The 27,520-nt window shown below is 44.5% G+C and overlaps 1 protein-coding gene across 1 annotated transcript in view; it reads left to right on the top strand.

Moving 5' to 3' along the window:
- The window catches only part of grm5b (glutamate receptor, metabotropic 5b), a 432,178-nt gene that overhangs the window by 263,824 nt on the left and 140,834 nt on the right, over positions 1-27,520 (top strand). Inside the window, exon 3 of the mRNA XM_067986328.1 lies at positions 19,125-19,360. Within this exon, the coding sequence (XP_067842429.1) occupies positions 19,125-19,360 (236 nt within the window). The remainder of the gene's footprint in view (positions 1-19,124; positions 19,361-27,520) is intronic.

The following is a 27,520-nucleotide window of genomic DNA, read 5'->3' as shown; positions in this document are numbered from 1 at the left end:
TTCTTTTAATATGTTTATAAAAACTTTCGCTGTTAGCTTTAATATCCCTTGCAAGTTTTTTTCATATTCCCTTTTTGCAACTCTGATTACTTTCTTTGTATCCGTGTTTTTTTATAGCTCCCGCAGTCGGCTGGATTTCCACTTTTCCTTGCATTTGTGTAAGCCTTTTCTTTTAGCTTGATACTGTCTCTTACCTCATTTGTTGACCATGGTTGCTTAAATACACAAGTAAAGCCTTTGCTGTTTAGAAGTATGTACTGGTTTTGTATCGTACCAAATAATAGAGAAACAATAGGTTTGCAAGCATGAAACTATTTTAACAGCAAAGAAATCACTCAGAAGGTCTTTATAGTGAATACAATTCACATTCACCCTGATTTAGGTTTTGACTTTAGCTTCAACCTCCTCAAGTTCAGTGTTTGTAAATCGAAAATTTGAAGTTCCATTAAAAATGCACATTGAGCAGCTAAGGTGCTGACTGCAGATAAACAGGGTAAAATTCCTTGTGCAATAGTTTTAGTGAGTACAGGTTTGTTCTCATGCAGATTTTTTCATTGAAGTCATCAGCACAAGGAATTTTACCCCCAACTGCTTCTCCACTGGACTGGGGTGGGGGAAGATGGGGAAAATATAGAAATTTTAAGTTACCCATGGGTGCTCTTGGACACCTCCTAGTGCCCTACCTCAAAAGCAGCATTGATGTTACAGAAGCCTAGTTGAAATCAGGGGGTAAATTTTAACTTCGAGCCGGGAAGGGAGTGGGGGGAATGATTTTCAGGCGCGAAACCCGGAAGATTAGTGGCGATCGCGACCTTAACGAGGCCATTCAATTTTACTTCCGGGTTTTACGCCTGGCAGCCAGCCTGATTGACAGGCCGGCTGGTTGTCGGGCACAAAGGCTGCAGCTGGGGATCGGAGGGAGGGAGGGAGAGATCATGGGCTGGGGAGAAGATCTGGGGGCCGGGAAGAAGATCTGGGGGCCGGGAAGAAGATCTGGGGGCCGGGAAGAAGATCTGGGGGCCGGGAAGAAGATCGAGGGGCCGGGAAGAAGATCGAGGGGCCGGGAAGAAGATCGGAAGTCGCCGGAGGTTGGGTGAGGAGTCGGAGGTAGGTGGGGGTCCTATATGGAGGCAGTGGAGCGGCGGGGGGGGGGGGGGGGGTGGTGGGAGTGTGGCCGATCGTGGGATCCTGTCAGCCAGGTGAGCTTGTTGGGCCTGGATGAAGCGCTTCTGCTCATCTGGACCCACAAACAATGAAATAAAGGCACTCATCTCATGGATCTGACCCTTCCAAACCTGCTTTTATCTGACGTGAATCGGAAGCAATGGTAAACCTGAACATGTAAGGTTAAATTCATTTTAATGTTCCTTTACACAAAATATTAAGTACCTCAAGTATCTCAATGAGGTACATTGCCATTTTAAGTATTCGCTTTAAGTAGGGGTGGGATTTCCTGGTGTCTGCTATGCACACGCTTGCAAACCTGCCTGGGTTGAACCCAGAAGTGGGCGAGTTGGAGCCGGGATGCGGTCCTGTTCCAAAAACCCGTTATTTTAACCTCCCACCCACCCCCAACCCATCCATTCCTGGTATTAAAATTTACCCCCATGAATCTGCAAGGGAATGGTATGTAGCCTTAGAGGGAGAAAGTTGCAAAATAAAGACAAAAATTATAACTTTATAAATGTTATATGATTTATTTTTTAAATTATTTGTCTGAAGCAGATTTTTTTCACAAATTGATACGTTGAATCCTAATTTTCACCAGTGTTTGGCCAACAATCATAACAGTAATAATGCTCAGTATATATATAAAACAATAATAGTGACTGCCTGTATAGAAGAAATATGTTGTGTATATACTAGTTCTGTGTCCCATATGCTACACATTGCTCTATGAGCTGGATAATTGCCTGCCCTGCTACTTGATGGAAGAACACCAGGACGTGAATATTACTATGTTGCCCGCTGTTAACTCAGCTGGTAGCATGTTCTGTTATATACACCCAAATGCTCAAGACTGACGCAAAATAGAGCAGATGAAAGGAATAATTTTGTGGCATACTGGCCAGACTAGATAGTGAGCGGGTGGGGACAAATCCATGTGATGGTGCTGATGATCATTAAATCCTGGAATTTACAATGCATAGAAGGCCATTCAGCTCATTATACCTGTAATGGTGCAAGCCTTTCAATTTGAGCTATCTACCCATATCCCACTTTTGTCTTTTTTGTATTCTTCCTGTACAAATACCTATTCAAATTTCTTTTTAAATTATGTTAGTCTTTGCCTCTTGAACTAGTGTTCCATGTCCTGGTGCCATGCTGTGTGAAAAAAAAATTCTTTGAACTTCCCAATTCATTCTTCTAGTGATAATCCTCATTCTAGATCTCTTTGTTGCCAGTCACTACACTTCAAGCACTGACTCATAAGGCAAGCCTAGAGAAACTTGGGCTTTTCAGCCTTGAAAAGAAGCAACTGAGAAGGGATTTTTAAGAGGTGTATAAGGTAGTTAACAGTATTGAAAAAGTAAATCTGAAACTTCAGATTAAGCTGTGACAGTAGGATAATGAGGGTATTGGTTCAAACTAGCTAATAACAATTTTAGGATTGATGTCAGGAAATTCTTCACACAAAGAGTGAGCAAGACAGGTAGAGTAGCAGCGGTAAAACTTTGGAATCATTTAGGAGACACTTGGATGCTGTGATGGAGGAATAGGTTTTTCTGGATGAATATACTAAGAGGGACCAAATAACCTTGCTCATATTTATCTTTTGATCTTGTGAAAGGTGATTCATTGTATGAAATACTTTGCGTCATCTTACAATAAGGCACTATGTAATTTCAAATCTTCTTTCCCTTCCTCTCTTCCCTTATTTCAGAATTCTCCTTATACAATGGTGCCTTCTCATTTCATTGAAAAAATAACAATTTATTGTGGAATGAGTTTCATCAAATTTAATCAAGGACTTTTTTGACATTACTCATCTGCAGCATAGTCATAACTGGTTGTATGGTCTGGTTGCTGTGGAGACACATCTGGTAATATTGTACTAAATAGGGTAGCATCTGCTAGTAAGCTTCATCCTCACTATGCGGAAAGAAGAGTTTTAAAAAGAAAATTACCTTTTAAGTCATATTTCTATATATATTAGCTATTTTGTAATTGTTAGATATAACTAAGAGATAGCAGTTTGCAAAAATGAGTTTTATATATTTTTATTTTTAGTTTTTAATTTGTATGTGCATTCACGTCCGGTAGATATATGTATACGTTGACACACCGTTGTTGTTTTATAGTTCTTTTTTCATGGTTTCCATTGGCTGCAAATTGGATTAGAGTTTCAAACACTATTTTCCTTGATGTCATGTGGACAATTCAATAGTTTGTTGTTATCCTTTGTACCATCACTTCCTGCAGAAAAAAACCCACGCAGTTATCTGTTATTGATACTAAGAATCCTTTTTTGACATGCAATCTAGTGGTTTCAAATGCGATCCCATAGGAAATGTGGTGCAGTCTTACAGGTGGTGCTGGTTAGAAATCTTATACCCTGCAATCTTGCTTGTGTAATTTGTCAAAATCAAATAATGCATCCAGTTTAATCACTTTGAGTAGTGAAAGGTAAGGTCTGTTGTAAAACAGCCGCAAACGTTCTGTGCCACTGTCTTCTGTTTCAGAATTGGTAACCATAAAACCTATTACAATTATATTTGTGTCATTTAGTTACCATTTATGTAGTACTTTAACACAATTTAATTTGAAGGAATACAGTTTACATGCTATAATAATGAAGTAAAAAATGGAGTATTGAATTAGTACTAGTCTTCTTTCCCAAATCCGGTGGGAAAGAACACATTGTAATGTATCCCATATGCTGTTAGATTGGGTCTCAGACTTAATAGAGATATAAAAAAAGACCATAGTACAATGTATGATTTCTCACTATGAAACAGAAATTAAATTTTTACAAAATGCTTTTCTTTTGCATGACTAACTTACCCATTGTGTTTGTTGTTTGAACAGAGCAAATCAAATCAAACCAAACAGAACAAATGTATTGAGGGAAATTGCTGCTGTACTTTATAGCTTCTATTTCATTTACATTTTATTACCATTTTAAATTGTGCTCAGCTAAGTGTCTACTGGGTAGATGCTATTTTAGAAGGGTAAGGTAAACACAAACAATGGTAATGCTGGCAGAGAATGGAAGGTGAGCAAGAAGCTAAATGATGGATAATATGATGACACCAGTGCTATAGCAGCCAAACTATAGAATCAATACAGATGGGAGTCTAAATTTTATTAATGTAGCACCATTGCTAAGTAGCACTAACAAACATGAAGGCAGCAGTCAAATGGTATCCTAAATTAGCTTCTATTGCAATACCCCAATTGTGATGGTACAGGATTTCTGGGCTGTCACACTGTGGTTAGAGTGGAATTTGTTAAGAAGGGGTAATTACCCTCCTGTTCCTTTACTTTCACCCTTGTAACATTGGATTCATATAACTTTTGGACCTATCCTACAACCTTTGACCCCAGCTCTGCAACCTTTAAGTACTTAGTCATTGACAAATAATGAGGTCAAAGATCAATTTATTATGTTTTCAGAAAATATAATGTTTTGTAGGTGTTGCAATACATTTTTTTCTTGTTGACACGAAGCATGCGGAAACAGTTGTCTTTGGTCATTGTCAGATAGGCATGCATAGGGCTACAGATACAGTACATGGCACAATGTCAAGTGGAGCCAAGGTGGTTCAAGTGACTGCTCATCTCCCTGACATGCCTTCTTCTATTGCAACCATAAACTACCTTATTGGGCAGCAACCAAACTAATTGCTTGGTAGATCTCTAAGCTCCTGTGAAAGTTAATATTGGAAGAACCCCTTTTCCTGTGCACTCTTTTTTCATCTGCTCCTATTGTGCAGGAGTCCTGCCAGCGCTTCCCTTGTGATCCATTTTCAATGATTTATCAGACAGTAATGGAATACTTTTTTTCAGGACTGAAAATAAATTGTTATCAACTAGTGGAAACAAAATTGCACCACTTAAAAGTTGTCCCAAAATACTTATTTTGACCCCCACCCCAAAATATTTAAAAAAAACTTAAAAATACACAGAAATAAAATTGACAGGGAAAAGGGGAAAGAAAAAGAGCCAAAGTCTATTTCCTTTTAAGATCTCCCTCACTAATGGCACTTTCCTTATGCCCAAAATAGGCTTACATTGCTAATAATGCAATCCCTGCCAAAAGTAGAGGAATCATGCAATGAATATATTTGCATTTTTTTTTAAGTTTAAAAGAAATCTCGTAGCAGGAGCTTCCATCACTGGCAGCTCACCTCGCTGGAAAAGCCCAGGGTTTGAGCTTCGGGATCCTAGTGAGCCGAAGGCACTAAGTGCTCACCAGCACTGCCAGTGAGACTCATTAGAAAATCAATCCAGATCACAAAACCCTTTTCCCACTTGCCCGCCAAAGGATAGTTTGACTACATTTAATTTCTTTCAGCTATTGCTTCTACACTTGCCTTAAGGTTTTTGATAATTTTTAAGTATGGTACCTTAGTGGTTATGGTCCTTGGCTAGTAACCCAGGTGTTGTGAGTTTGAATGGCAAGTTGTGAAATTAAATTCAATCAATCTGGTACTTTGTTGGCTGGCACCAAGAAAAATAACTAAGAAAGCTGCTGGATTGTTGTAGAAACCCAATTGGTTCACAAATGTCATTCAGGGATGGGAACCTACCACCCTTACTTGGTCTGGCCTACATGTTACTCCAGTCCAACATTATGTGGTTGACTCTTAATACCTTCAGGGCAGCTAGAGATGGGCAATAAATGCTGCCATGCTGGTGTCGTCCACATCCCAAGGATATACTGCCAGGCATTGATTCTCATTTACTTATCTCTCAGATTTTGTTGATTGCTAAAATATATTTTCCCAGTAGTCCAGCCATATCATGCTGGAAAGAAACACTAATCACTAAGATGGGAAAAAAAAGCAAAGAAAACTATCACACATTTTTGATGTAAAATGAAAAGCATAAAACAATATTTACTATGGTTCTTACATAATAATTCAAGTGAGAACTAAATTTTGATATAAAATAAAATGTAACATTTCATTTCATATCAAAATTTAGTTCTCACTTCAATTATTATGTAAGAACCATAGTAAAAATTGTTTTATGCTTCAGTTGGCACCTGTAGGATCCCAGTAGAGAGTTATGCTGACCACTGACATCAGTCCTGAATTAGCAAAACACAGTCTGTATGTCCATAATTAAACACATCTTTAGAACTCTCCAGCTGCCAGGAAAATATTTAAAGTTAGTAAAAATTGATGGGACAGCCGATTTTTATTGTTAGAAATATAAAGGCAATTTATTGGACTGCCTAAATTGTTTTTAAACTTTAATGCTAAAATGGTTTAACAAATTTTAGCTTTGTTCTGATGGTGGTTGTATCCTCCTGGTGAACTCACACTATTAGAAGCCGGTTAAACCACTCAGCAGGATTATAATGCAATTATATTCAAAATTCTTTTGAAATGAGACAAGATGTGTTGCATAACTGCAGTATCACCTCGCTATGTTTTACTCTACTGGAAAATTAAATGGCTTTATTCCTTGAAAACATTGCTTATATTCACTGACTAGGGTGATTTAGTTTAATGAACATTTTGGACTGAATCATCATTATAATGTGCAGTAGTATCTAATCTCTGTCTGACTTTTGGATTAAATTAATTATAGGTAATACATTCCCAGTTCAGAGTTTGACATTAATTTCATGGACCTGTTTTGTATGATTGCAGCTCATTGTTAAGTGGGATTGGGGAACTGAAAGAGTGATGGACACAAAACATTTCGAACTGATAGTCTCGTGGTGCTGCTATATTACACATGCAGGTTTGAGACCAGTTCCCACCTAGAATGATGTGGCACTGGCATTCCTACCTTTAGTGAGTGCTGTGCATCATTTTTGGCTCAGACAGGTTGGCCTGCATGCACAAAGCTCCACTCACCAGTATGCAAATATCAGCTACATTTTTAATGTTAGCAAAAATAAAACTGACAGGACAGGCTCTTTGCCATCATTTAAACAGTTTAAAACATTCCCAGGTGGTCCAATAATCATCTACAAAGTTGTTAAAGTTTGCAGTTGTAGAGCAGCTGATATGAAGCTTGAAGTGGTCTCACATCACTCGCCTAAATTCAATTTGGTCGACTTCACTCCTGAGTTAGACTATGCAGTTTGTGTTGATGCAAATTCTATAACTGACCTGCCCTCCAGTAAATTGGCACAATAAATATTCTTTTACACTGAAGGTAAGAACAAATATATGAGAGCTATTGCTTCTTATTTTATACACAGTTCATTGTCAAATAATGAACCTCCCCCACTGAGCACCCCAAAGGGCAAAATAGGCTGCAGACACCCATCCCCTTAGAAACAGATTTTCTTTCCCATTTTCATGTCCCTTCTCTTTGTCTCTTCTCCTATGATTATGCTTCCTTCCCTTTCTCCCTGTCCCCTCCACTCCCGCTTCCTGCTCTTTCCCTCCCCTCCTCTCATTCTCCTCTCTCGATTCTCCCTCCTCTTCCCAGTCCCTCCGTTCCATCACTCATCTTAACATTCCTCCCCTCTCAATCTCCCTCTTCCTCCTCTCCCCACCTCTCTCCCATCACCCTTATTGCTTTTGTCTCTATTCTGCCTCTGCTTTTACTCTATCGCCCATTACTCCCCTCTTCCCTGCTCCTCTTTCCCATTCCACCCTCTACCTTCCCCCTCTCCTCTTCCCTTTCCCTTCTCGACCTTCCCTAGCCTTTCCTCCCCTCTTCTACTCCCTCTCTTCACCCTTCCTCTCACCTCTATCCTTATCTACTTTCATCACCTCCTCCCCCCTTTATTCTCACCCCTCCTGTCCTCTCCTCCCCTCTCCTCCACCTCTCCTGTCCTTCACCTCACCTCCCCTCTCCTCCACCTCTCTGCTCCTCTCTCTCCACTTCTCCTCTCCTCCACTTCTCCACCACTCCTCTCCTCTCCTCCACCTCTCCTCTCTCCACTTCTCCTTTCCTCTCCTCCATGTCTCCTCTCCTCCACCTCACCTCTCCTCACCTCTCCTCTCCTCTCCTCCACCTCTCCTCTCCTCTCCTCCACCTCTCCTCTCTACCTCTTCTCTCCTCTACCACTCCTCTCCTCACCTCTCCTCTCCTCCACCTCAACTCACCTCTCCTCTCCTCTCCTCCACCTCTCCTCTCTCCACTTCTCCTTTCCTCTCCTCCATCTCACCTCACCTCTCCTCTCCTCCACCTCTCCTCTCCTCTCCTCTCCTCCACCACTCCTCTCCTCTCCTCCACCGCTCCTCTCTACCTCTTCTCTCCTCTCCTCCACCACTCCTCTCCTCACCTCTCCTCTCCTCCACCTCAACTCACCTCTCCTCCACCCCTCCTCTCCTCCACCTCTCCTCACCTCTCCTCCACCCCTCCTCTCCTCTCCTCCACCTCTCCTCTCCTCCACCTCTGCTCTCCTCTCCTCCACCTCTCCTCTCCTCTACTATAGCCCACCAGCAAAGAATGGAGAGGATTGCTGAGATATCAGATCACTGCTAGCTCCGCAGCAGCCCTCAGTATCAGCCCTCCAATAAGTGGTTAAAGAGAACGCGGGACTGGGGATGGGATCAGGTCGGGGGGGGGGGGGGGGGGGGGGGGGGGGGGGGGGGGTGGTGCCTGGAGTCGCGGGGGTGGGAGATTAAGAGTCGGGCATCTCAGGGCCGGGACGGAGGGGTGGGGGGAGGGGGACGGCAGGAGCACCGGCGATCGGGAAGGTCCTTTAATGTGGGTTCGGGAGGAGCATTCTTCGTTATTGCAGGCCTGCCATTTTGGGACCTTTGTAGGCCGCGTAGTGCTTGAAAAACGGAGGCTACGCAGCCCAATTTCTAGGCCATTAATTTTGATGAAAATGGGATGGATCCTTCTCAGAACATGACTGCATTACTATTTCTAACACACATGTGGGGATTCCACCAATGGTTTATGCGCAATGGTCTATGGGTCTCCTGTGTCACTGCTGGAACAATGTTTCACAGCTATTCTACATGTTTCATCCTCCTGAGATTACTGGCTGGCAATTACTTTCTTCTGGTTGCTCATTATCTTTTTTTCCCACTATGTTCTTCTCTGCATGCATCTGTCACCTTTTTGGCCTATCTCTCTTTCAGTTTCATCCTTTGTTATAAGTTCCTTGACTCTCCTTCCTGCTGCTCTCTGTTGCAATTTTGTTTTACAGAGCTCATTGATGTGAACAGTGGATCCAACATAGTGAGTTCTTGATCTCAGAGAATAAATGTCCTGTGGAGTTGACGAGCAATTCCTTAGGAGGAAAGAAGAAAATCAAAAGGCTATGATAAGCTGAATTGTTCTCATTCACCTCTAAGTGAACAATTTAATCGCAGCATTAGGAAAAGTCTGTGAAAACTCCAGGTCGCACATTATACTCCTCAGCCACAATAATCCACAGTGTAGGGAATCTAACAATACGTTAAAACAATATATAATGGAACACAAAATACTGCAGCAATTTTTTACTTTTAATTAAGCTTTGAACGGTCAATTAGCAGCCAGATCTGACAATAGATGATCTTATAATAGCAACAGGACTTTATTAGGCTCATTTCTTCCATTATTTTTCATTGGGTAAAAGTCCTGGTTTACATAAGAACATAAGAAATAGGAGCAGGAGTAGGCCCTATGGCCCTTCGAGCCTGCTCCACCATTCAATAAGATCATGGCCGATCTTCTACCTCAACTCCAATTTCCCGCCCTCTCTCCATATCCCTTGATTATCTTAGTGTCCAAAAATTTATCGATCTCAGTCTTGAATATACTCAACGACTGAGCGTCCACAGCCCTCTGGGGTAGAGAATTCCAAAGATTCACAAGCATCTGAGTGAAGAAATTTTTCCTCATCTTGGTCCTAAATGGCCGACCTCTTATCTTGAGACTATGACCCCTAGTTCTAGACTCTCCAGCCAGGGGAAACAGTCTCTCCACATCTACCCTGTCAAGCCCTCTAAGAATTTTATACATTTCAATGAGATCACCTCTCATTCTTTTAAACTTCAGAGAATATAAGCCCATTCTACTCAATCTCTCCTCATAGGACAACCCTCTCATCCCAGGAGTCAATCTAGTGAACCTTCGTTGCACCTCCTCCAAGGGAAGTATATCCTTCCTTAGGTAAGGAGACCAAAACAATACACAGTACTCCAGGTATGGTCTCACCAGAGCCCTGTACAATTGCAGCAAGACCCCCTTACTCTTATATTCCAACCCCCTTGCAATAAAGGTTAACATACCATTGGCCTTCCTAATTGCTTGCTGTACCTGATGTTAACTTTCTGTGATTCATGTGCAAGGACACCCAAATCCCTCTGAATACCAACATTTCTTGGTCTCTTCTTTTAAAAAATATTCTGCTTTTCTATTCTTCCAACCAAAGTGGATAATTTCACATTTCCCCACGTTATATTCCATCTGCCACCTTCTCGCCCACTCACTTAACCTGTCAATATCCCTTTGCAGCCTCTTTGCGTCCTCCTCACAGCTTACTTTCCCACCTAGCTTTGTATCGTCAGCAAACTTGGATACATTACACTCAATCCCCTCATCTAAATCATTGATATATATTGTAAACAGCTATGGTCCAAGCACTGATCCTTGTGGCATCTCACTATTTACAACTTGCCAACCTGAAAATGACCAGTTTATTCCTACTCTCTGTTTTCTGTCCATTAACCAAAGCTAAATCCCATGAGCCCTAATCTTGTGTAACAACCTCTTGTGTGGCACCTTATCGAATGCCTTTTGAAAATCCAAATATACTACATCCACTGGTTCCCCCTTATCTACCCTGCTAGTTAGACCCTCAAAAAACTCTAATAGATTGTCAAACACGATTTCCCTTTCATAAAACTGTGTTGACTCTGCCTAACCATATTATGATCATCTAAGTGTCCTGTTACTATGTCCTTAATAATAGATTCAATCATTTTTCATACTACTGATGTCGGGCTAACTGGCCTGTAGTTCCATGTTTTCTCTCTCCCTCCTTTCTTGAATAGCGGGGTCACATTTGCTACCTTCCAATCCATGGGGACCGTCCTAGAATCTAGGGAATTCTGGAAGATCAAAACCAATGCATTCACTATCTCTGCAGCCACATCTTTTAAAACTCTAGAATGTATGCCATCAGGTCCAGGGGATTTGTTGGCTTTTAGTCCCATTTATTTCTCCAGTACGTTTTCTTTACTAATCTTAATTACTTTAAGTTCCTCAATCTCATTAGACCCGTAGTTTCCCACTATTTCCCTTATGTTTTAAGCTCTTTCATTAAAAGCCTCAAAGGCCTATAATTAGACTCAAACTCCCAATATGAATAGTAGAAGCAAAGAGGTTTATAGAACAAAAGGAGGCTACGAAGTTAGGGAGGAGATGGCAGAGGCACTATTACATGTATATGAAAATTCACTGGAAATGGGAATAGTGCCAGAAGACTGGCGGACAGCTAATGTGATTCCTAAATTTAAAAAGGAAGATAGAAAAAGTCCAGGGAACTATAGACCAGTTAGCTTATCATTGGTGGTAGGAAAGATAATGGAATTTTTACTCAAAGATGTAATAGAAAGACATCGAGAGAACGAAAATATAATAAAGAATAGTCAGCACAGAGTTCAGAAGGAAAAGTCATGTTTGATCAACCTTATTGAATTCTTTGACAAAGTAACAGAAAGAGTAAACAAGGGTAATGTAGTAAATGTAATATAATTGGATTTTCAAAAGGCCTTCGATAAAGTACCGCATAGTAGACTCATGACTAAGGTCAGAGCATGTGGAGTCAGGGGAAAGTAGCAGAATGGGTAGCAAGTTGGCTACAAAACAGAAAATAGAGTGTAGGGATTAAGGATAGCTACTCAGACTGGCAAAAGGTGGGAAGTGATGTTCCACAGGGATTGTTACTGGGACCACTGTTGTTCACAATTTATCTTAATGATTTGAACTTAGGGATCAGAAGGGCAATTTCAAAATTTACGGACGACACCAATTTGGGGAGTATAGTTAATACAAAGGAAGAATACGACATTAATAAACTTGCAGAATGAGTGTGTAATTGACAAATGAATTTCAATATAGATAAGTGTGAGGAGGTGCATTTTGGTAGGAAGAATAAGGAGGCCACATACTGCTTGGATAATACAGGGGTTAAGTTCGATAAGGCAGGAATCCAGGCGCGGTCACCAGGGTGCGTGATTAACCTGCGCCTGGCGGTTCCGTTGCAGGCAGCACGAGACATTCGCACTGTCTGGCCACTTACCGGATTGAAGCGTAGCAATCCAGCCTTGACACAAGGATTCCACCACATTTGCACTTCTCACCAGCAGGGGGAGCCCAAATCTCGGGTCAATTGCTCGCATCTCTTAAAGGCCACATGCACCTCTTATTTGCAAAAAATAAAATACGGGTCTGCACGGAGTCTGAACAGAGATCAGACATCGCACACATAAAACACAGACGCAGCTCTCGTCCCTATGTTTACAAACTGATGAATTATGTTAAAACATTGAATAAAGGTTGGGCACTATTAAATCCCACATCCTCCAATCTGCACACCAGACCTCACCAATCTGCCGATTTGAGTTTGTACCGGGCCTGAGAGAGAGTGTGCACCAAGGTTCTCTGATGATGCACTAGAGGCCATGGTGCAAGAGATGGACAGAAGGAGGGCCATCCTGCATCCGCAGGGCAGGGGCAAGAGGCCCTCCAGATATATGCTCAAAAGGCAGTGGAGGCAGTAGGGGACGCAGTCAATGCCAGGCACATAACACCACGAACATGGTGCAGTGCAGGAAGGAGTTCAATGCTTTGACACGAGTGGTGAAGGTGAGTGAGGCCAACTGTCAATTGACGTCTCCTACCAACTGTACCACTAACCTCATCGACTGCTCCACTCACTACACCCTCCATCATTCCCCCTACCAACAAACTCTTTCAATCAGTACTCAACTCTTCCAATCAGATGCTTCCTCTCATCCTCACACATTACCACTGTTGCAAGCCGCACACCCACAACTCACAGGCCACACACACTGGCAGCTATTCAATCATGACAGGCACATCACCCAGACATTCTGCAGGTCACTCAACAATACACTTCTCGCTTTCTTGCAGGAGAAGATGCGCATATCAGGAGGCAGCAAGTGGCAATGCCATTTAGCCCCTCAAACATGTTCCACCATTCAATGAGATCATGGTTGATCTGTGACCTAACTCCAGAAACCCACCTTAGCCCCATATCCCTTAATACCCTTGGTTCACAGAAATCTATCAATCTCAATTTAAAATTCACAATTGAATTAGCATCAACTGCCGTTTGCAGAACAGCATTTCAAACTTCTACCACCCGTTGCATGTAGAAGCGTTTCCTAACTTCACTCTAGTCCTAATATTCAAGTACAGGAGACAAATGCATCAGCAGCCAAAAGCAGTAATTCATCAACTAACCTATAAAGCCTGCATAGTCCCTTTAAATGGCCCTGGTGGGGGGTCCTGAATTGCACACTGATCAAACGCATATTCTCCTTACTTCATATGTTGCCAGTGTTCGTTGTCTGCACGTGTGCTAAACCCTTTACAAAGATGGCATCCGGCGCAGGTCACGTTAGAAGTATGCGCACGCATCCCAGATGCCATCTTGGACATTTGGGAGGCTGCAGAGTGCCAAAACAATGGGTGGTACATGGCCCAATTTCTAGCCCCTTGAGTCTAAATGGGATAGAGGAGCGAAGGGATCTAGGAGTACAGATACACAAATCACTAAAAGTAGCGACGCAGGTTAATAAGGCCGTAAAAAAGACAAATTGACATGTGCACCCAGCTTTTCATGGATTGGACTTTCCTTTGGTCAATACATTTGCTGTTGAGCTGTAGAGTAATTTTGCTTGCTACCCTACTATCCACCAGGCAGATCTATTTTCCGGACAGAGCCCATGTTAGCATCAGTGACTCACAGCATGGAGTAAATGTTAACCCCAAAGAACAGGTGGGTTGGGGATGGGTGGGCAGTGAAAATTCTTTGATTTCGGAGCACATCCCTGCTTCAATGTGCCGACTTCCGGGTTTGACCCAGACACGATTGGGTGCCCGCACGCTTCTGAAACCCGGAAATGGCAGGACGATATTTAAATGGCCAGTTCAGGTAGATATTACATTTTTGTGGTTTGACCTCCACCAGCCATTTTAACTGCTTCTGAACGTATGTCCTGTGGCCTCTGAAATACACCATGGAAACGGAGGTGAGTTGCAGCCGGCACAGATTTGGACCTTTAAACCAGTGATTGACCAGTGAATAAAAGGTGAGTTTTTGCAGCAGGGCAAACAATTCTCTCAGACAAACCTTTGGCTGAGAGTTCTTTGCGTTTAGACTGAGATTTCTTTGTTCACACTCAGAATTCTTGTGTTCACATATTTACCTACATTTTGGACCCCCCTCAAACTGACAACATCAGGATGGGGGGCACAATGGATTTATTCTACAGTACATTTGAGGAGGAGGCACATCGCCATCTGCGGCGGACACAGCCTGCAGTCCTGGGAGTTGCAAGTCCACAAGACAGAGGTGTGCCACAAGGATCTGCAGAAGAGCAGAGAGGGGACCAACGGAGGGGCCGAGGTCACAGGAGGCACTACCCATGTGAGGGAGAGGCTACAGACAGAGGCTGAGCTTTCTGGACCTCTCTGAGGAGCATTACCTATGAAGGCTGAGATTAAGTCAGCAGTGGTCACAGACATGTGCACACTCCTGGCTAGGCCTGGTGGGCACTAATTCCCCCTAGCAGTTAAAGCCACCACTACCCTCAATTTCTTCGTCTCCAGATCCTTCCAGGGCACCACCAGTGATATCCCCAGGGTCTCTCAGTCGTCTGCACGTAAGTATATACAATAGGTCACGGATGGCTTGTTTGTCAGGGCATCCGACCACGTCAACTTCCTCCGCGACGACATCAGCCAGACTGAGAGGGCAGTGGGTTTTCACTCTCTGGCTGGCTTTCCATGGGTGCAGGGCGCAATTGATTGCGCACATGTAGCAATCCAAGGACCTGCACATGAGCCAGGACTGTTCATCAACCTAAAAGGATATCACCCCATCAATGCGCAGCTGGTTTGTGACCAACGGAAGAGGTTTCTGCAGGTGTGTGCCAAATTACCTGGTAACTGCCATGATTCCTTCACCCCGGCCCTCTTCCACGCAGAAGACAGACTTAAGGGCTGGCTGCTTGGAGGCAAGGGATACCCCCCCTGCCGATGTGGCTCATAATACCCCTGAGAAACCCCACCAACGAGGCACAGCAGCGGTACAACGACAGTCACATCACCACCAGGTCTGTCATTCAACAAGCCATTGAATGCTCAAAATGCGCTTCGGGTGCCTGGACCGATCTGGGGGGAGCACCTTCAGTACTCACCGGTGAGGGTGTGCAGAATAATAGTCATGTGTTGTGTCCTGCTCAACAGAGAGGGTTACAGGTGGATGACCTCCCATGCCCTCATGAAGCATTTTCATCTGCCGGCAACATTGAAGAAGAAGAGGAGGAGGAGAAGGAGGAGGAGGAGGACGACGAAGGTGGACAACTCATTCTCTCCATCGCAGACATTCCCACACTTACCTGTGCCACCATTCCACTAGTTTTGCAGGTGGACCCCTCCATCCATTCCGCTGTTGTGGACAGTGTGCATGGGACATCTTGCATTACGTCACAAGGGTGCCTCGATCATTCTTCTTTTCAAGGATGGACCCTGGGGTTCAGCATCTGTGTCCAGCTGAGCAGAGCTTGGAGAAGAGTGTCCCCCCACCCCCCCACCCCGCCCGACACGGACTCTCCTCAGCTGCCCCTGCCACCAGTGTCTATTCGTGCACACTTGTATGTGATGAATCACCAGGTGACAACCCAACTATCTGCCTAACAGGACCCACCGAAGTGTGAGTATCTGCGCTGGTGCATGGCTCGCTATGATGTGATGAGCTTCCTCAGAGGCATGGACCTCCTCTGAGCATTCGCCCTCATCCAGGTCGCCTGTTGCTTCAGCAATCCTTGAAGGCCCTGGAAGAGAACATACAGCAATATTAAGAATCATTGCAGAAGTAATGAGCATGCTGAGGTGTGCAACAGGTCAATCGTTGACAAAATCAATTAATGTGTGTGAGGGATGTTAAAGTTCTGTCATCAGGTGTTTGCAGAGTACCAGTCTCGGCATCCCCGAAGGCTAGGCACTCCACCATTCGGCTGAGGTCCAAGGCCTCCTCCTCCGCCTCTGTCAGGGGCGCTATTTGTGGTGGCCCCCCCTCCAGTCCTCATCCTCTCCCTTGCGTTTTGTGCTCTCTTTTCCTACAAGGGGAGAAAGTACAGACATGTGTGTGAGTGAGGGTGACAGGGTCACCCAATGGATGCATTGCTCTGAGTCAGGCTGACAATGAAAGAGATGCATCAGAGGATGACTATCAGACAGATTGATCACATTGCATCAGGATTGGGATGAGTGGGAGTGGTGGGTTCACAAATGGGGAGGTGAGGAAGTGCACAGAAAGTGAAGGTAAGTTGATAATGAGGCTTAAGTGGGTGTGAGGAGTGATGTTTTGGAGTAGACTTGGCAGGGCAGAGTGAGAGGGGAGGTAATGTGCACCACAGAATGTAGGTGAATCAGTAACGGTACTCACTTTTCCTGACCTGGTAAGGTCACTGAAGCGCTTCCTGCATTGGATCCACATCCTTGACATAGTGGTCTTGCTGGTCACCTCCTCTGCCAACTCGAGCCAGGCCTTCTTGGTGGCAGAGGCAGGCGTTTCCTCCTGTCTGCCGGGTACAGTGTTTCCCTCCTGTTCCTCACACCGGCTAATAGCAACTCCAGCGAAGAGTCACTGAACCGGGGTGCTGGCCTCGCCCTTTGTTGCTCCATCTTCTTAAATTGCTCCTTTCTCCTTCAAAAACCATGGTTGCAGTGGCTCTTTAAATAATCCAGCTCCTAGCACATCATTCAGGTGTGCAGTACGTTCGCTGTGCAGCTTGGAGACACGAAACCTGGAAGTTACATTAAGGGCCTTCAATTAAGTCATGATCGCTCGAGTAAAGGCACGAAAAAATTTTCTGGGTTTCCCACATGCGTATTGACCCCCCCCCCCCCCCCCGCTGTGTTCCCGCCAGTATGTTAAAATTTACCCCCATATGTGGGTGGAGCAGGTAAATTGCTGTTGGTTGATTGAATTACTGGCCTTTATAAATTTCTCACATGCTTTGAATCAACAGTGATAAGAGAAAATGTCTGAATTCTTATTGCTAAGGCCTTGTCTGAAAAAAAGCCTTTGAAGGAGATACAGTAAGAACAGACAAGGATAACGCAGTAGATGTAATATATTTGGATTTTCAAAAGGCCTTCGATAAGGTACCGCATTGTAGACTCATGATTAAGGTCAGAGCATGTGGAGTCAGGGGACAGGTAGCAGAATGAATCGCAAGCTGGCTACAAAAACAGAGCATAGTGGTTAAGGGTAGCCACTCAGACTGGCAAAAGGTGGGAAGTGGTGTTCCACAGGGATTAGTGCTGGGACCACTGTTGTTCACAATTTACATTAACGATTTGGCCTCTGGTGTACGATTTCAAAATTTGCGGACGACTCTAAATGGGGGGTATAGTTAATACAAAGGAAGAGTTCAACAAAATACAAGAAGACATTAATAAACTTGCAGAATGGGCGTGTAATTGGCAAATTAATTTCAATATAGATAAGTGTGAGATGATACATTTTGGTGGTAAGATTAAAGAGGCCACATACTGCTTGGATAATAAGACTCTAAATGGGACAGAGGAGCAAAAGGATCTAGGGGTACACATTCACAAGTCATTTAAAGTAGTGCTGCAGGTTAATAAGGCAATAAAAAAGCAACCCAAGCACCGGGTTCATCTCTGTTTATATCTCAATCCTTCAATCTTATCAGTTAAGGAGATAGTCTCTTGGTCCCTTCGTTCACTCAGGTCCCAGATACCCCATTGCCCTCAATGCACCGTTATCAGCTCACACTTCCAGCAATTTACAGGGTAAAACATTTTCAAGCTGAAGGGTAAGGGAAAAAGTCTAAGTAATGGGGCATGCCATGAGATGCCCCGCTCCAGCAAAATATGGGCCATTATTTTTTTCCCATTTTTCTCCCCTCCTTCCCATGAAGCACTCGTTCCATAAGTACCAGCAGTACAGCAGTATCTTGCCTAAGTGGCCATTCTTCAGGGTGCTAATTTTGTGATTCTACACTCCCAGCAGGGAAGGTGCACTTGAAGGGAATGCAGGTCAGTGCTAAGACTACAACACTGTAGTTCTGATTCTCCAACCCATGCTCCCTGCAAGCCCGGTTCCCCGCTAAAACAACAACAGCTTGCATTTACATAGAGCCTTTACTGTAGGAAAATGTCCCAAGGTGATTCACAGAGGTGTGATCAGAAAATATGGGATTGCATAATTAACCCCCACGTGCAAGCCCAGTTAGCAAGTGTTGGCAGCCTATTCGAGTTTGGGAGGGGAGGGCATCATAATCGAGTCTGAGCTTGATCCTGCCCTCACCTAACAATCAAGAGTGGGAATTCTGACTAATTCTTCCCCTTCTCCAGCCCAAATACGCTGACATCAGATGTACCATATCCACAAATGCCTCATATGTGATCAGCTGTTTCAGCACAGACCAGGGATTGAACCCGATCAGTATGGCTGAGTATCACACCACAAGATGCATTTACGCACTGAGCCATAGACGTGCTTTACTACCTATCTTCTAATTGGTTTATTATCTGAGCAAAATAGGTTTGAAGTTTTAAATAAGCTTTGTGTGTTATAAGGATATTTTTTCTCAAAAAGCTACTGCCATTACCTTTCTACATTTTAATTAATACCGAATATCAAAGGCTTGCCTGTTTGCAATATATTCACAAATAAAGGCCATGTATTTATTATTGCAGCTCAATGAATGCACATTGTAATGACCTTTTAACACTGACTTATCTCTTGTTCATTACAGTGATGGCTGGGCAGATAGGTATGATGTGACAGATGGCTACCAGCGAGAAGCTGCTGGAGGCATAACAATCAAACTCCAATCTCCTGATGTGGTGTGGTTCGATGATTACTACCTTGAGCTTCGGCCAGAGTCCCACTCTAATAATCCCTGGTTCCCAGAGTTCTGGCAGCACAAGTTTAAGTGCAGGCTGAAAAATCAACAGCAGGAAAATCCTAAATATAACAGGACCTGTGACGGTAAGGAACAGCCGATCTGCTAAACTGTCTGTCTCTCTTCACTAATTTGGATGTAATAACATCCCAGCAGGTTGGGTTTTATGGATTTTATGACTGAGTATTTCTTAAAATAAGTAAATGAAGATTCATTAAATATATCTCTTATATGTCCCATATTTCCCTCAGCAGAGAGGTCAATAACCAGGGGGTATAGATTTAAAGTAATTGGTTGAAGGATTAGAGGGGAGTTGAGGAGAAATCTTTCACCCAGAGGGTGGTAGGGGTCTGGAACTCACAGCCTGAAAGAGTGGTAGAGGCAGAAACGCTCATCGCATTTAAAAAGTACTTGGATATGCACTGGAAGTGCCGTAACCTACAAGGTTACAGACCAAGAGTTGGGAAGTGGGTTTAGGTTGGATAGCTCTTTTTCAGCCGGCACAGACACGATAGGCCGAATGGCCTCCTTCTGTGCCATAAATTTCTACGATTCTATGATTCTATGGACCTGTGCTTTAGTTTAAGTTAATAATCATTTTATAGTTTAACATCACTTTAAAAAGGTAAAATTACTGACACATTTTGGGGTAGATTTTCCCCAGCCAGCTGGCCGCCCGATAATCCCGGCGGAAGCCTGGCCTAGTTTGAGGACTGGGCCACATTAGCATTCGGCCAGCGGGCTGCGGGAGGAAAACGTGCGCCCCAGAGGCAGCTTGCCGGCTCTGGGCCGTCGTATTATCGGGCGGCTTGGCTCCGGTGTTCAACCAGGTGGGTTTGTGAGGGGGTGGGGGGCATACTCGGGAGAGGGGAAGCCGGAGTGAAAGCAACCCAGGTTGGTTTTGTAGAGACCAGAGGAGCACTCCTGCTCCTCCCGGCCCCACAAAAATAAACTAAAACTTATCTGCTGGGCTTCTCTTCAATTGGGCCAACTGATACTGGGCGGAGCCTGCACACTGCATGCTTTACACTGTACTGTCCTAAAATGGCAAACAGGGTCCTATGTACACCATAGGACCCCGAGTTGCATATTAAAAGGGCATCGACTTGTCTCAGGTGGGCGCTCAGGCCACCCAGTGGTAGGCCCAGCGGAAGAGTACCCCCCCCCAACCAACCTATGATGTTTCCTGGTACCCCCTCGCCCCCATTGCTGGTCCGACTCCCCCCCCCCCCCCCCCTCCACCAAGCCACGATGTTTCCCTGTCCCCCGTCCATCCCGATTGCCAGTTCGATTCCCCCCGGACCCCCCCCCCCCCCCACCAAGCCACGATGTTTCCCTGTCCCTCGTCCATCCCGATTGCCAGTTCGATTCCCCCCCCCCCACCCCCACCAAGCCATGATGTTTCCCAGTTGCTGGGACCATCGCAAAGTTGGCAGAAAACTGGGTAAAAAAATGATAATGAGGTCCTGCCGTTATATTCAGCAGGACCTCCGCGTCCCCAGCATTTCTGGGTTTCTCCCACGCAAACACGTGCACCCGCTCCCTCCCCGTAAATATCTGGGCCAATGTTTCAGGATTCCCAGCCTCTTTTTGCTATCTCCATGTATCTATGTTCTTAAACACAACGTTTGGTTTTTCCACAAATATTTCCAACATTTGTTTTTCAGATTTCCAGCATTTGCACATTTTTCCTTTTTAAATTAACTGAACAGTTAATTTTACATCCTTTTCATTGATACTTTATATGAGGGTGGTACAATATAACTTGAGGGGCTTAAGATACCAAATAATTTCATGAATAATTTCATCACCTTTCCATAGTGAACTGCAATCATGAACGCTACCTTTTTAAAAATCATGACACAGTAGACACATTGGTAATTTATAATCAGATCTATAAAGGGAAAAACTGATAAAGGTCTTCTAATGATTTATATTTTCATTTTACGTAAAGAACATGTTCTCTGCACAAATACAAAAAGAGCATAATTTTCCCACTGGTGGTAAATGTGGGCTGCTGTTAGGGTCAGTTTCCTGCTTCTCTAATCAATAATGGTTAAGGAGCTCCCAGTGGAACTCAGTGAGGAGGAGTACCAAAGGGAACTGGATAGTCATATTAACTACTTCTCCTACCGTTACCATTTACAGAGATGATACTATTGGAAACTGGTTTTACCTCTGCTACAATAATTGGCTACAGCACTCTGGACACCAGCAGAGCACTGCATCCAATGGAGTCCTGCCCTTGGTCAGATCGTACTCGGCTTTATTTCTGTGCCAGAATCCTCAAACATTATAAAGCTATACAGAAAAAGAAGAGACTGCAGCGTGTAAAGTCTTTGGAAGATATTTCAATATTGACCTTTAGCCATCATAGAAAAACACTTGGGGTGCGGTGGCTCTTGCCTCGGTTTCACTGCTGAGTTTCCCGAATCCCTGGAAACCCTACAATTGCAATGTAGGAGCCCGATTTAAATGTGTTAATAACCGTCCTGCTTCTCCATGGTGGGACACACGGATGCCACGAAATCCACCGGTGTAAAAATGGCACGAGTACGTGCGTGGTTTGATGGGGTCGGGTTACGTGCATTTCATATTACCTCCCCCCCATTGTGAGGGGAGAGGGGAGATAATATCAAGACCATTCTCTTCCATATAGTGTATTAAGAGTACGCACTGTAGAATTGATCACTACAGAACTCTGCTCTCATTGTTTTTTTCATTTATCATTAATTCCTGTTTTGTGCTGCCCCCAACCAAGTTTTCAATCCAGTTAGCGAGTTTGCTATTAATTTGATGAGCCTTAATTTTCTTTAAAAACCTTAATGTGCAACTTTATCAAATGCCTTTATCAAATATCCGTGAACAGCTTCATCCAGCTTAGTTACCTTCTGAAAGTATTCCAGTAAATCTGTAAGTGGTGATCTGAATGTACATTGATAACTTTGTATGGACATTGTATCCCGAGGTGATAGATAAGCTAAAATTTTAACTTGTGCTGGGAGTTGTGCGGATGGGGATACTGTATGGCCCTCCTCAGAGTGAGGTCCGGGAAATTTTAACTCCCGGGCCCTATCCGCATGGGCCCCATCAGTCTCCCACCTGAACCCAATGGAAAACACTAGCTGGCCAATGGGCGGGAGCCAGATATCGGGCAGCAGGAGCATGTTTTACTGGCAGGTCTGACAGTGGGTGGCACTGCCCCAATTTTTAGTTAAAATGGCATCAGGATCCCAATTGCATAATGGGACCCCGTTTTTAAAACATTCATGAACCCCACCTGCCTGCGGTGGGCTCTCAACCTTCTCCGTAAAGTGTGCAGTTAAAATGGAGGCAGGCGGAGGTGCGTCAGGAACTCAGCGGTAAGTACTCGACCACTATTTTAAGCACCCACCCGCTCCAGGCGTGCGGTAATAGCATGTGCTCGCGCCTTCCCTGACTGTTGTTACAACATTTGCTGTCATCCAATCTTCAGCTGCTGCTCTAAATGGAGCTTCTAAAAATAGTCACCAGAACGCTGCTCATTGTCTCTTGCATTTTCTTGAGGTGTACCTCTTGGTTCAGGCTCCCTGTAGATGTTTAAGAGTAAATTCATGAATCCCATGCTCCCTGCAAGAAGATGCAGTCAAAAGTTGCACATCATGGGGAAAGGGTTACAACACTGTACAATTCATTCTTGCACTCCTTTTAAGTGTACTCCCTGCTGAAAGCACAGGATCAGTGAATTTACCCTTTAATTCTTTGATTTTCTTCACAAGTCTTTCATTGCCCTCTACATATGTTATAGATTATTGAGCGAAAATGACTATCTAGAATTGTTTCAAAGACTGATTTTTGAAGGCTGATGTGAAAAATTTATATCCACACATTGTCGTATCCTCATGTGTATTTTATTTCTACCCAAATTCTCCTTTAAAGGACCTATCTGGTCTTACATGCCATCTACTGTTGACATAGCTAAATCCTTTCACTCTTGCTGCGATTTACAATCTGCTTTATGTTGTATTCCTACCTCCTCTAATCCTTATTTTAATTATCTTCAACTGACTTTTATGTCACTCCTAATCATCTCTACTTTTTATTTGCCTGCATTTAAAAAAAAACAAATCCTGCTTGGTGATACATTATTTTTGACCTCTCATTCAACCACTGGGGTCTTAGTCTTGTTATATTTTTCCTTTAACTCACAAGGATGTCCTTTGTTTTAATATTCCCTAAAAATGTTAACAATTCTGTTCTTTTTTTGTTTCATTTTCTGTGTTTCACTTTTAACATAATCCTCCCTAGAGAACATGTGGTGGACAATTCGTTGCTGGAAGCAAAGTACACGTGTGCCAATCTGAAATTGGAGACATTGGCCTCGATATTAATACCCCCATAACTGGCGGGAAAGGGTTGGGGGGGGGTGTTAAATCGTCAAGTTCGAGAAATGCAACCGTAACCCGCCATGCACGCACCCGTTTCCGTTTTTACTGTGGTGGATATCAGGGTGTCCGATTAACCCACTCTGGAGAGGCGGATCCAACATTATCATATTTAAATGAGGCTCCTTTAATGTGATTGCCAGTGATTTGAAATGAATGCCTCCTGCATGGGTTTCGCCAATGCAACCGAGGCGAGATTAAATGGCACTTTATCGGGATGGTTAAAAGTCAGGAAGCCCGAACTGAATAAAGGCTCAGTGCTCACAGCTGCTTTCTCAGTTCCCTCTGGGCAGTGGTTTGGAGAGAGTTCTTGTTGTGAAAGACTTATTTGTACAGTTTGAAGATGTTCACACAGAGAACATCAGGATGGGTGGCGCCATGGCTGCTTTTGATTGGATTTCGGATGAGGAAGACACTCAGCATTCCCAGCAACAAGGGTGTATTGTGGAGGGAGCTGCAGGTGGACAACAGAGAGGAGAGCAACAGAGGGATCGAGTTCACAGCAGGCACTACCCACGTAACAGGGTTTACAGACAGAGGTTCAGCTTCCTTGACCTCTCAGAAGAGCAGTGTTTCCCAAAGGCTAAGATTGTCACATCAGGTGGTCACAGACATCTGCAGCCTCCTAGACGAAGAGCTGCTCCCTGCTGAACCTGGTGGCCACTCATTACCAGTGGCTCTGAGTCACCACCACCCTCAATTTCTTTTGGCTCTGGTACCTTCCAATGTGCTACTGAGGACATATTGAGGGTCTTGCGGTCAGCTGCACATAAATGACTGGTGGATTGTTTGCTGGGCTGGGAGGTATGTAAATTTCTCCTGTGATGACAATAGCCAGAATGAGTGGGCACTGGGATTTGCGTCTCTGGTTGGCTTCCACAGGTGCAGGGTGGCATCGACTGCACACACGTGGCAATCTGAGCACCACCAGTTCAACCAGGAGTATTTGTCAACCTCAAGAGATTTCATTCCATCAATGTTCAGCAACCACAAGAGAAGGTTCATGCAGGTCTGTGTCAGATTCCCTGGGAGCTGCCATGATGCTTTCATACTGCAGCAGTCCAACAACCCCGACCTGTTCAGATGCTAAAACTAGTCTTAAAGGATGGCTGCTGGGCAACAAAGGGTACATCATGCGAGCCACATGACAACCAGATGTGTCATTGAGCAAGCCATCAGCACTTCAGGTAGCTGGACAGGTCTGGAGGTGCCCTTCAGTACGCACCAATGAGGGTCTCCAGGATAATCGTGGTGTGCTGCGTTCTGCACAACATAGCGCAGCAGCAAGAACTAGGGGTGCAGGAGGAACAAGCCGCTCAGCACTCCTTAAATGATGAGAAGTCCAATGGAGAGGAGGAGAAGGAAGATGAGGAGGAGGAAGAGGAAGTTGGGGCCCCCAATGTCAGACCAGCCAATTGCTGCACAGGATGCTAGGGTTGCCCTAATAGCTCGAAGGTTCAGTTGGTCACTCATACTGGACCAAAGTGACTATCACTTCACTCGCCGCCTCCCCTACCCCCCTACTTACACAAAACAGTCCTGTAAGCAACCATCCACCCATTGCACATGCACCAATTGGTCTCAGTCAATTCATATCTTCACATTCAGCACCAAGCAACTGAAAACCCGAATTGGCACTCGGCATGCAAGAATGGGGAACATGGGAAAGTGGTGCAAATTAATAAATTTTATGTGAGTTAATAAATTAAAAATAGTAACCACTTATTTTCATACCCTCGGTGAACTACAAAGCTTTTGTTTTCCTTTCCCTATCGCTCCTATGTGGCGCAACCCCTGTGGCTTCAGCAGATGTAGTGGCAGGCTTCTCTGATCCCTGCTTTGTCTTCTGAGGTGCTTGCGGCCGACAGCCTCTGGGTGTTGGAGCCCTTGAGGACCCCGCCAAAGACTGCTCCACCTGTGCAGGGGCAGACTGGGCCAGTGGGAGTGGAGAGTCAGCGTGTCGGGTACTGGTGGGGGTGGGGGGGCGGTGCAACGGGTGAGACGTGGAAATGCTTTGAGATGAGTTTCCACTTTTATCTCCCCTGTCGCCATTGTCCCTCTCCTGGGCTAGCAACACATCACTCTCATGAGGAAAGCAACTTGGAGCAGATCAGTGACAACTTGTAAGCCCACAGCTAATGTACCTGTCATGCTGTTTAAGGCAGCAGAAATGTTGGTATCCATAGTTTGCATGGCCATCATCAGGGCCTGCAGGAACTGATGATGGCCATGCAAACTATGTTTGCCGTGATTCAAGTTCCACAGAAGAGGCCAATCTCCCAATGGAAGACATCCTCGCAATGTCCTGCGACATCAATCCACAAATGCTTGAGTTGGACTCCTCCATCCTCTGTGCTACTGTGGACATTGTGCCAGGCACAACTGCCAGTACCTCGCACATTTGCTGCTGACCCTCTATCACTCTCCTTTTCATTGATGGCCCCCTGTGGTTCAGCATCTCTGTCCAGCTGAGCAGTGCTTGGAGAGGACTGCGCCCTCCGACGCAGACTCTCCACAGCTGTCCCTGCCACTGCTCTCTGCTCGTGCTCACTTATGCCGTGTGATTCACCAAGTCATATCCCATCTAGCTGTCAAACAGGACCCACCAAAGTCCTCTTATCTGTGCTGGTGCCTGGTTCGCATGTGTCCCATGACGGTTCATCCTCAGAAGGAATGAGCTCCTCTGAGGAATCCTCATCTGTAAAGGGCAGGGGCTGCTGTTCTTCACGCGATGGCCCTGGAGGAGAGGAGACGGGTATAATTTAGTCATGGGAGTGTACAAATGTTGAAATACACATGATTAAGGTGATCATATTTCATTCGGTGCTGAAATCAAGTCAAGATGACTTAGTCTTGTAGAAGATATGGGTCGGAGCTATTTAATGCTGTCACCCTGCAGCAATCAAGGTCGAGCCTCGTCATCTCCGATGCTCAGGGATGCCGATATCCCACTTATCTCTAGAGCCCCCTGCTCGGCATTTGTGAGCTCCACGATCTGCAGTGATCCACCTCCAGTCCTCTCCATCTCCTGCAAGGGGGCACGACAGACCTATGAGCATCTGTGAGGCATGTGTGCATCCAATGGAGGCAGTGCATGCGTTTGAGGACGTGTGTTAAGAATCGGCTGAGCTGACAGAGCTGGGATCACATTACATAAGGAGTGGAGTGAGTTGCAGAAGCGGATGGCGGAAGGGGGAAGGGAGGAAGTGCAGATGTGAAACCTGGAAGTAAAATGATAATGAGGCATCCCTATTGAAATCGGACATTCCCACGCTATCGCCTCCCACGTACAGATCCCGCCTCCAGGTTAATATCGGCCCCTTTCTCTTGACCACCACATCTGGCCACTGCACAAAAAGTCCTGTCTACATCTTCCTCCTTCTCACCGTAAATATGACATCTTCTACAAGCCCTTATCTGTGTGCTTCAACTCACACAGCTTCCATTCATGCTAATTCATCAAATCCTTTGCACACTCAAGAAAAATGCAGCATTAAGTTTCTTCCATTAAGAACTGTCAATGGTACATGAAGAGCTCTCATCCCAGGAGCACTGGTGATAAGTATCTCCTTGATTATTTGTTAACAAAGCATTTCAATGAATGGGATTTAGAAAAATATATTAATGGCAAAGATTAATTAATGCACTTGGCTTGAGGCAAATCTCAAATCTGAATTCCCCCCAGACGCTTTCAGTGTTAAATGATCAGTCAACAAGGAGCAATTCCTTGGAACATCCAGGGAAACAGAATTTCCACTGACTGTGGGAGAAACCTCTCCTGACAGTGGTGCACCAGTAATAGCTTCAACAAGAACAACAAAT

The sequence above is a fragment of the Heptranchias perlo genome, chromosome 6 (genome assembly GCF_035084215.1).
Source record: "Heptranchias perlo isolate sHepPer1 chromosome 6, sHepPer1.hap1, whole genome shotgun sequence".
In the NCBI taxonomy this organism is placed as follows: domain Eukaryota; kingdom Metazoa; phylum Chordata; class Chondrichthyes; order Hexanchiformes; family Hexanchidae; genus Heptranchias; species Heptranchias perlo.
Note: the sequence above shows the minus strand (reverse complement) of the source record. Positions and strands in the feature narration are given on the sequence as shown.